Source organism: Salvia hispanica, chromosome 6 (assembly GCF_023119035.1).
Source record: "Salvia hispanica cultivar TCC Black 2014 chromosome 6, UniMelb_Shisp_WGS_1.0, whole genome shotgun sequence".
NCBI lineage: Eukaryota > Viridiplantae > Streptophyta > Magnoliopsida > Lamiales > Lamiaceae > Salvia > Salvia hispanica.
The window spans coordinates 2,618,518-2,629,335 of record NC_062970.1 but is presented as its reverse complement, the minus strand read 5'-3'; the positions used below and the strand labels follow the sequence as shown (position 1 = coordinate 2,629,335).

The 10,818-nt window shown below is 44.2% G+C and overlaps 1 protein-coding gene across 1 annotated transcript; it reads left to right on the top strand.

Moving 5' to 3' along the window:
* Nucleotides 1-271: 271 nt before the first annotated feature.
* Nucleotides 272-958, top strand: LOC125193606 (cycloartenol synthase 2-like). The gene is made up of 3 exons (XM_048091437.1): nucleotides 272-379; nucleotides 549-632; nucleotides 791-958. Exons 1-3 carry the CDS (start codon nucleotides 272-274, stop codon nucleotides 905-907), a joined length of 309 nt encoding a protein of 102 aa, XP_047947394.1. The 3' UTR covers nucleotides 908-958.
* Nucleotides 959-10,818: the final 9,860 nt, after the last annotated feature.

Genomic DNA, 10,818 nt, shown 5'->3' with positions numbered 1-10,818 from the left:
CTTCCAACGATGAGGGATGGAATAATGAGAGAAGCAAGACCTACAGGGTAGCATCCACGTCGGACATTGACAGGATGGACATGATGTCCAAGCAGCTAGACTTCTTGACAAACAAGCTAGGCTTCATGGGAACAGAGCCAACTGGGCTCGAAATTGAAGATGTGAATTATGTGCATCAAGGCGGCAACAACATGAATTACAACAACTACCGCCAGAATCAAGGAGGTGGAATTACTATTTGCGTATATGTGGTGATGTGTTACAACTGTTGATGAATTACGATTTGCGTATGTATTTAGGTGTATACAAATCTGAAGGTAACAGGTCTCATGTGGTGAATACAACATGGGCATTGATGGTTCTTATTGAGGCTGGGCAGGTAAAGAAAAATTAAATAAAAAAATACTCTGCATTTCTTGCACTGAGTTCATGCCTGCATTATCATAACCATCGGCCATTTCATAACACATGTAAGTGTGAAAAATGATGAAATTTAAATGAACGAGTGGCTGATGCGTTTCTTCGTCTTGTGTTACGATGATTTGCAGGCCGAGAGAGATCCCATGCCGTTGCATCGTACAGCGAAAGTCCTTATAAATTCTCAATGTGAGAATGGGGATTTCCCACATCAAGTAATACTTTTAATTATAAATTATTTTGATATTGCTGTGACAAGTTACTTTCAGATTTTAAGAGCATTGATTCCAATACTTAACATTGTGTGTATCAAAATAAATGATCATTGAAAAGAAAATAAATTCATTTATCATTTGTTTCACTGTATTCTCAGGAGATAATGGGAATCTACAATGGGAATTGCACTTGTTCGTATGCTGCATACAGAAACATATTCCCCATCTGGGCGTTAGGAGAATACTATTGTCACGTTTTGCGCAACCAAAGCTAGGAAAAATCACTAATTCTATGAATAAATGTACAACTATAATAAACTTTGCTTTATTCAACTCCGACACTAGTTATGGAGTTAACCATGTAAATCATTGTGTTTTCTTGTGGATTGGTATGCATGGTATAAATCTAAATCATGCTTAACAAACTCTCATTATTCGATATGTGTAGCTCATATTGATGCCACGGACCACGAAGGTATGACGGTATGCATTCGACTAATTCATATACTATCAAATTTGGTTACGCACATGTTTCAATTGATATGTTAATATGAAAATGTCAATTCATAGCAACATATCACGCAGTGAGTCAAGTCGCCTGTAGATTTGGTATGCATAGTATAAATTTGGTCAATTCACACCATCACACCAAACATAACACTTTGTATCGAGAACAGTCGTGCTTAGATTTAGTATGCATATTGGGAGCTCGTTTTTCCATTTAGGGGTCAAGAGTCGAATCCAGACAAACTCACAACAACATGTGAAGTTGCCGCGCTCATAGTGTCGGCGAATCGAGGGAGAGACCGTGTGACACTACGAGAGTGTCGAGTGTGACACTACGAGACCGGCGAATCGGGCGCGACAATGTAGATAAGAACAATGATGCAACCGCACGCACATGGGTTCTCATATTGAGAATGCAAATAAGAAATAAAAATAATTGACCAAAAGACAATTTTGTCTAAGTTGACGAATACTGTTATTATTGATTTGTTATTTGGTTAGTTGGTTTTGCAATTTGCTCTATTATTATATTTAATTCTACTACTAAACATATAAGTAAGTCACACACTTAGTGAGTTAACCCTGCCTCTCTGTGACGGGGCGGCTAGTAAATTAATGAGAAAGCAACAAATTCTTCTAGAAAACTTCAATTAATTAACATTAATCAGTTTCGATAATGAGTATCTATCTGGCTATGCCCACATAATATGAAATGTTTAATCACTAATTGGCACAGCTAAATGCAATGAACGTCACAACTCATATTTAATGTGAGGTTAGAGGGATGGATAGCTTCTCGAATCTGCACCAAATTATAATATTTGCATATGTATCATAGTTTACTCTATTTTATTTTGAATACATCATTTTTTTTTTGTTTAACCATGTGTACCGGACCCGCCTTTTGGCGGAATCCGACTAATCCTGCTCGATCGGGTTTGCGGATTCTCTATATTCTATATTTAATTTTATAAGTTCATACCGAAAATATTTTTAAGATGGCAAAATAGTACTAGTACTAGAAGCTACGAAACAGTTTTGATTCTTTTGAAGGCATTCATGAAAGCTAAAAAATGAGTTACTAAATTACAGTACATATTTAGGTAAGCTATTTGGTTAAATTTAATAAATTGGGTTTTCAAAATAATTAATACTAGAATATATATGGTTGATTCGTCGCTGTTGGACCACGCTGTTGATGTTTCAGCTGGAAATTTAATTCGCCCAAAACCCAAATCAATAAATACCCTCAACAACTAATTTTGTTTGTTCATTTGACCTTTTATTTTCTTCATCATCTTTTAGTTCCACTTATATTGTCATTAATACTAGAGAATCTTTAAGTGAGTTGCAAATGATTATAAATAGAGTATATGCGAGATTTTAAGTAGAAACAATTAATGATTTGGTAAAATATTTAATTCACTAAAAACATGTATTTTTGATAGCTTTATTCTTCAAAATACAATAAAACCATGCACGTTATGCAAGCCATATAATATTCGTAAAAACAACAATAATAAATTAATAATTCTTTTTAATGCTTAAATACTCTCAACTACTTAATCTCTTCCACCAATTTTGAATAGAGATTATATATGACTAGTTTATTTTCTCCTCATTCTTTCCACCAAAATTATTTAGAGGCACACACTAAATTATTATTTAAATAATGTATCAAGAGTTAAAATAAAATAAAAATAAAAATTTATTTGAAATAAAAAAAAATACAGAATTTTTATTTATGTTTTCTGTTTAAGTGGTGTGTGAACTGCTGTCATGACTAGATTGGATTATTCTTAGGGTGTGTTTGAATTGAAGTTTATCTTTCATTAATTTAGATAACAACACAATCATTTTGTAGAAATGCTAATCTTGATTTTTCATTTTTATTTAACATCACATGTTTGGTTTATTAAGTTGCAATGTTTTTTTTTTTGTTAAAGGATGGACCACTCTTAGTCTCATTCATCATTTTATTAAATTTAATTCGAGTCATCAATCAAATCGAACATGTCTTCATTATTATCCCCGGCTTCATCGCTCTTCATTAATTTCAAATGTCGCTTAATCCCAAATTATATGAAATTAAATGCAAGATGCTCAAGAAGCTTCTATAGAAAACATAAAACTATAGATGAAAGAAGTATAAATAATTTTAAATGCAAGATGATCAAGAAGCTTCTATAGAAAAACATAAAACTATAGATGAAAGAAGTATTAATAATTTTATAATCCAACAATCTTTTGGGTAACCAAAAAAGATATCACTGTCACAATCTCTATGAGTGTATGAAGACAACGTAACACGGCAGAATCTCTAATATCTTATGTGTTAATTTGTCACATCTTAATCAACGACTAATACTTAATGACAAGAAACTATATTGAGCTTTCTATTTACCATCAGCTTATTAAAAGAAAGAGTTACTATTCTTGTATATAAAATTAATTTGTGAATTAACCACTTTTAGAACAATAGTATTAGGATCATGATATGATCCCGTTCACGCCGGAGGAACAACGGCAGCCGGAGGCTGCCGAAGTGCAGGGAAGGCAAGGGAAGACGATTGAGGCGAGGAATGCAGATGTGGTGCAAGAGACATCTATCGCAAAGACTAAGCCGAAGAGAGTTGCGAAGCCTCCGAACAAGTTCGGCGACTTCGTGTCCAATTAGCAATAAGATTATTTTCTTTTCTTTATTTTATTTATTTTTGGTGCTACGTTATTTTTTATTATTTAAATTCAGTAGGAGTCGAGCATAGTTATAAGCTCCGTTTTGGGTTTTTTTTGTTGATTCTTTCCCGGGATGAATAGGATTAGGTCGAATCAACCCTAGGGTCCTTAGTCTATAAATAGGGCTTTTGTTCATTAACACAATTATCAATGAAATTTTGTTTGCCCACAAATCTTGTGAATCATTATCTATCAACTCTAGTTTTTACGCTGCCCGACGGAGGAACCGCGCACAGCTCGAAAACTATCGCTTCCGCCGACCCACGCTGGGCGCCGGAATACTTTTCGTTCGTCGCAGACGCGCTGCCGAACGCCGTTAAGGAGAAGGTCCTTAACATCTGGTGCTTTCATCAGTCAACTCATGAAACGTGTTAACAACGGCAAGGCGCCCTGGGGGACGCCACGCTAGGAAAATTACCCGCCGACTCGATTTGGGGGCCGCCTACCTATCGGAGTCCGCCGCGAGGCCGGCGGCTATCAACGCTCGTCGATTGACGGGGGCGACTTCGAGGGTCGCCCGGGAGACGACGCGCAGCCGTCCGATCAACTGATTATGAAACTAAACCAACTACTGGAGAAATTCGACAAGTTAGACGTGTGGAAGGACGAAACGGATCGCAAATTCGACAACCTGGAACCGATCCTTTCGCGCGAAATCGAACAGCAATCGGGGTTTGAGGACAGGGAGGACGACGAGGAGTTCTTCCGGCGTAGAAAATCGTGGGATAAGGGGTTTAACACCAGGAACCCTAATTCTGACGTCCGCGATTTTCCGACACGAGACCCCGGCCGACGCGTTGATATGGGCCGCGCTGGGTCCTGTTGGGACCCACCGGGACAGCTCCAGTCGCGCCACCGATTCAGTGGCTATAAACAGCCGTTTGACCGACCAGCTTCGTGTTGGGACCCTCCCCAACGTTTTCGGTCAAATGCTTCGGGGTTCGACAAACCTGAGCGTGTTAAAATGCAAGCTCCACGCTTTGATGGCTCTGAGGCGACGAATTGGATAGCCAGAGTCAAATACTATTTCGACCACTTGATGATGCCGGATGCGCATCGCCTGCACTACGCCGTGATGCTTTTTGACCCTCCAGCGTCTGAATGGGTATTTAATTATTGTGCGAACAACGAGTTTGTCACTTGGCAGGAATTTCTGGATGACGTTAGACACCATTTTGACAGGCAGAGCTTTAAAAATTACTTTGGGTTGATTGCCAAGCTGACACAGACAGGAACGGTAGAGGCTTATCATAACACGTTCGAAAAATACCTAAACTGTGTCCATGGCGTTCCCGAGTCGGAGTTATTTACGTTGTTTGTGGCCGGCCTCAAACCAGATATGCAGGAGCGAATACGAGTGCATCGCCCATCATCGCTGGCAGCAGCAATGGCTTTGGCCTTGGAACTGGCCGACACTTAGGCGGAACGACAGCAGACCTCGCGTCGCCCTTGGCAAGGTCGGGACAGCCGCGTTCTCCAGAGTATGGGCCCGAGCCAATCGCCAGCCCAGCCCAGCCCAGCCAAGGAACTGGTTCGAACCCGCCCAACACGCGATCCACAGAGCAGGCACGTCCCCCTTTGATTCGTGTATCACAGGCGGAAAGAGCAGAACGTGCAAGGTTGGGCCTTTGCTACTATTGTCCCGAGTTGTGGGTTACGGGCCACGTTTCTAAGCAGCGCTTATTGTGTTATGCAGACGATGGGGATGATTTTGACGAGGACTTTGGAAAAGTCACCGAGGAAGTACCGGTGGAATCAGATATTTCTCATGTCCATGCTTTGAATGGTAGTCACGGATCTAGGCCTCTCAAAGTTTTGGGTCTAATTCAGGGGAGAGAAGTGAGCATTCTCATTGATATGGGGAGCGATCGAGATTTCCTTCACCCATGTGTCGCCGAGACTCTGCATTTGCCGTTATCCCCTATTCGGCCATTTAAAGTGATCGTAGGCAACGACGAGACTCTTCTATGTACACATATTTCCAGACAAACAAAGTTAGAGGTTCAAGGGACGGTCTTTGTGGTGGATCTACATATTTTGCCAGTACATGGTCCGGATGTTGTTCTGGGAATGGATTGGCTAGAGTCCTTGGGGAAAGTAACCGCGGATTTCGCGGGCAAGACCTTGGAGTTTAAACAGGGAGATACACAAATTGTTATTAAAGGAATATTGCCCCCCGCCGCGTCGCATTAGCCTCCAGTCGCTCGGTTCCTTAGCACCTTCGAGGGCTGCCATGGACGTTTATGAATTGCTTCTACTGGAGCCGGAATCCGCCTCGCCGGCGACGCCTGCGATAGACGAATTTCCCGCCGGCCTGCCGCCGGGCGTGCTGTCGGTCTTGGAATGGTTTCGGGTGGTATTTCGATTGCCGGAAGGGCTACCTCCCAAGCGGCCCTTCGATCACCGTATACATCTCTTCCCCAATACGAAACCGGTGAATGTACGACCGTATCGCTACCCATATTTTCAAAAGAACGAGATTGAGCGTCAAATAAAAGACATGTTGGAGCAGGGGGTCATTCAGCGGAGCTGTAGTCCATTCTCGTCGCCCGTTTTACTCATTCGGAAGAAGGACGGCTCCTTTCGTTTTTGCATTGATTATCGCGCTCTAAATAACGCAACCGTACCGGATCACTTCCCGATCCCAACGACAGACGAACTGTTCGATGAATTGGGCAAAGCAAGGGTCTTCACCAAATTGGACCTGAGATCGGGGTATCGTCAGATACGAATGCATGACGAAGACGTTTTTAAAACTGCGTTTCGCACCCACGATGGCCACTTCGAGTTTTTGGTCATGCCGTTCGGCCTGACGAATGCCCCGTCGACTTTTCAGGCCGCGATGAACGCTATATTTCAGCCCATGCTTCGGAAGTTTGTCATAGTGTTCTTTGATGATATACTGGTTTATAGCCCGTCGGCTGAGTCTCACGGGCAGCATCTCGCAGCGGTGTTGGCAATCCTGCAGGAGAACAACTTTTTCGTTAAAATGTCAAAGTGTTCTTTCTGCAGCTCTACGGTGGATTATCTGGGCCACTTGATTAGTGATGGGTTACTTAAGGCGGACCCCAGTAAGATAGTTGCTATGACGGCATGGCCTCTTCCCAAGACAGTAAAGCAGCTCAGGGGGTTTTTGGGTTTAACGGGTTATTACCGTCGATTCATTGCCGGTTATGCGGGTATCGCAGCCCCACTTACCGAGTTGCTTGAGAAAGATTCTTTCGAATGGTCAACTGAGGCTGATTTGAGCTTCCGGGATTTGAAGACAGCTATGACTTCCGCCCCAGTCCTGCGATTGCCCGATTTCGACAAACCTTTTTGCATAGAGACCGACGCATCGGATTCGGGTATAGGCGCGGTCCTTTTGCAAGACAGCCATCCGGTCTCCTATTTTAGTAAGAAGTTAGGGCCCCGCAGGCGGGTGGCCTCGACTTACCACAAAGAGTTATACGCGATAGTGGAGGCGGTGCAGAAATGGCGACAATACTTATTGGGTCGGGAATTCATAATCAGGAGTGCAGACGCCGGATCAGCAGCTATATGTCCGTAAACTGATTTGGTACAAGTTTAGAATAGAGTATAAGAAGGGCACGTCTAACCGAGCTGCGGATGCTCTTTCACGTCGCGAGGGCTCTACGGACGCGGAGGACAGCTGCGGCGGCAATACTGCGGGTGTGACGGAGGGCGATGCCAAGCGCACGGGCGCCCTATTGATGGCAGCCTCGCAACCTGTTCCACATTTGATCGACTTATTGCGGAGGGAGACGGCCTCGTCACCGGAAATGCGCGAAATAGTCAAGGAGATTAAGGAAGGCCGTGCGCCGGGCCACCTTTCTTGGGCGAATGGGTTGGTATATTACCATCGCCGCATTTTCGTGGGCTCTCGGTCATCGGCCAGAACGCCGATTCTGACAGAATACCACAGCTCTCAGTCTGCCAGGCACCCGGGCTTTGAAAGAACGCTAAGGCGGGTGACAGCGGAGTTTTATTGGCTGCAAATGAAGAAGGAGATACGACGTTTTGTGGAGGCTTGCATTATATGCCAAACTACAAAATATTCTACTCAGAAACCGGCAGGGCTCTTGCAACCGTTACCAATTCCCTCACAGGTGTGGGAGGAGCTCTCTATGGATTTTGTCACCGGTCTCCCGCAATCGCGAGGATACACAGTAATCATGGTGGTGGTGGACCGATTATCGAAGTATGCCCATTTTGCTCCACTACCTACCCAATTTGATGCGCTGCGTTCGCGCACTTGTTCGTCAATACGGTGGTCCGTCATCACGGATTTCCTAAAACCTTGGTCTCGGATCGTGACTCGGTGTTCTTGAATCAAATTTGGGAAGAGATTATGCGCCTTAGCGGGACGAAGTTAAATTTCTCTCTATGGATTTTGTCACCGGTCTCCCGCAATCGCGAGGATACACAGTAATCATGGTGGTGGTGGACCGATTATCGAAGTATGCCCATTTTGCTCCACTACCTACCCAATTTGATGCGCTGCGTTCGCGCACTTGTTCGTCAATACGGTGGTCCGTCATCACGGATTTCCTAAAACCTTGGTCTCGGATCGTGACTCGGTGTTCTTGAATCAAATTTGGGAAGAGATTATGCGCCTTAGCGGGACGAAGTTAAATTTCTCTACCGCTTATCACCCACAGTCCGACGGCCAAACGGAAGTAAGGAATAGGGGACTTGAGCAATACCTACGAGCGTTTGTTGCGGATCGGCCTTCGCAGTGGGCTAATTTCCTCCCGTGGGCAGAATTAGCTCTTAATTGTTTTTACCATGCGCGTCTGGGGATGTCCCCGTTTAAAGCTCTATATGGCAGAGACCCGCCCAGCTTGGTCTTTGCCCCCCCTTCGGCCGCGACACCTCCTTCGGTGGCGGAGCTGATCACACAACGAAGCGAGTTACTGGTGGAGCTGCGTCACAATTTGGAACGTGCCCAGCAAAGGATGCGAGATTCGGCAAATAAGCATCGTCGTTTGGTGGAATTTAGGGTAGGTGATATGGTGTTACTCAAACTCCATCCTTACCGCCAACATTCAGTCGCGCGTCCGCTGTCAGCAAAGTTGGCGCGTCGCTATTACGGACCGTTCAAGGTATTGGAACGCATCGGGCAGGTGGCATATAGGTTGCAACTACCGGAAGGGAGCAGGATCCATAATGTCTTTCACGTCAACCTCCTTCGGCCGTTTGTTCAGGGAGATGCGGCGGGCGTACCGGGCGAGCTGCCTTCGGAGTTTTTTGGAGACAGGCCTGTCGTTTACCCGGTACGGGTTTTGGAGAAGCGTTTGCTGTGGCAGGAAGATCGACCTCAAGAGCATGTCTTGGTACGTTGGTCGGATGGTACGGATTCGCCTACTTGGGAGCCGTTGGATATTATCAAAAAGAATTTTCCAAACGTACTCCTTGAGGACAAGGATGTGGCTATGGAGAGGGGGGTTGATATGATCCCGTTCACGCCGGAGGAACAACGGCAGCCGGAGGCTGCCGAAGTGCAGGAAAGGCAAGGGAAGACGATTGAGGCGAGGAATGCAGATGTGGTGCAAGAGACATCTATCGCAAAGACTAAGCCGAAGAGAGTTGCGAAGCCTCCGAACAAGTTCGGCGACTTCGTGTCCAATTAGCAATAGGATTATTTTCTTTTCTTTATTTTATTTATTTTTGGTGCTACGTTATTTTTTATTATTTAAATTCAGTAGGAGTCGAGCATAGTTATAAACTCCGTTTCGGGTTTTCTTTGTTGATTCTTTCCCGGGATGAATAGGATTAGGTCGAATCAACCCTAGGGTCCTTAGTCTATAAATAGGGCTTTTGTTCATTAACACAATTATGAATGAAATTTTGTTTGCCCACAAATCTTGTGAATCATTATCTATCAACTCTAGTTTTTACGCTGCCCGACGGAGGACGCACAGCTCGAAAACTATCGCTTCCGCCGACCCACGCTGGGCGCCGGAATACTTTTCGTTCGTCGCAGACGCGCTGCCGAACGCCGTTAAGGAGAAGGTCCTTAACAGATCACAATTAGGGTCGAACCACGATGGGAGAGGTCCAGTCCGACCCATGCGCATTGGCGGGAGGAGGGGCGGCTCCGGGTCATGTCTTGGCACCGCAGTAAAGGTCTCGGGCCACACTTTGGCGAGGGGTTAGGTGCAACTAAACCATGCGTTACAGTGTATTGGACCACCCCAGAAGGTGGATGTCGGGTGCAACTAAACCACGCGCTACAACGTATTGGACCACCCCAGAAGGTGGGGATGGGGGTGGGTGAGGAGATCGATTTTTGTTTTTAATTCATATTATATCTATAAATACACGCACAATTAATTTTTTTGCATGATCCAAATAGGACATTGTTTGCTTTTGATAGGACATTGTTTGCTCAAAAGCAGGAAATAAGAAGGATGTGGTGTGGGATTTGAATGTACTTCAAACATGTTGGATGATAGTCAAAGATCCAATACGTATGTGGTATCGATCATCCATCACTCAAACAACATGATTTATCAGTCAAATGAAGATATCAGTTTTAGCTCTCGAGCCGTAAGCTAACCCTTAAGTCAAGATGCAACGCCTTAATTTCGAGAAATTGCATGTCAAAAATAATTTTATGCGCAAAGAATAAACTCATGAGCTGTTAAATTCTCTCAATTCTGTCCCACATCGACTTGGTGATGATCCAATCTAATCTATATAAGTGTGGATAACCCTCCCCCTTATGAGGCCTTTTAAGGGGTGAGTGGCCCTACCCACGTGATGGAAGACCGAAGTCCTTTCCGGCCCACACGTGAGGGGGCGTGTTAAATTCTCTAAATTATGTCCCACATCGACTTAGTGATGATCCAATCTAATCTATATAAGTGTGGATAACCCTCCCCCTTATGAGGCATTTTAAGGGGTGAGTGGCCCATTTCTAATATGGTATCAGAGCGGG

Bases quoted from the DNA above. Each gene is read 5' to 3' on its own strand.
- LOC125193606 (XM_048091437.1), top strand. From the start codon at position 272: ATGAATTACGATTTGCGTATGTATTTAGGTGTATACAAATCTGAAGGT. The intron at 380-548 runs GTAAAGAAAAAT...GATGATTTGCAG, and splicing joins TTCTTATTGAGGCTGGGCAG to GCCGAGAGAGATCCCATGCC. The intron at 633-790 runs GTAATACTTTTA...CTGTATTCTCAG, and splicing joins ATGGGGATTTCCCACATCAA to GAGATAATGGGAATCTACAA.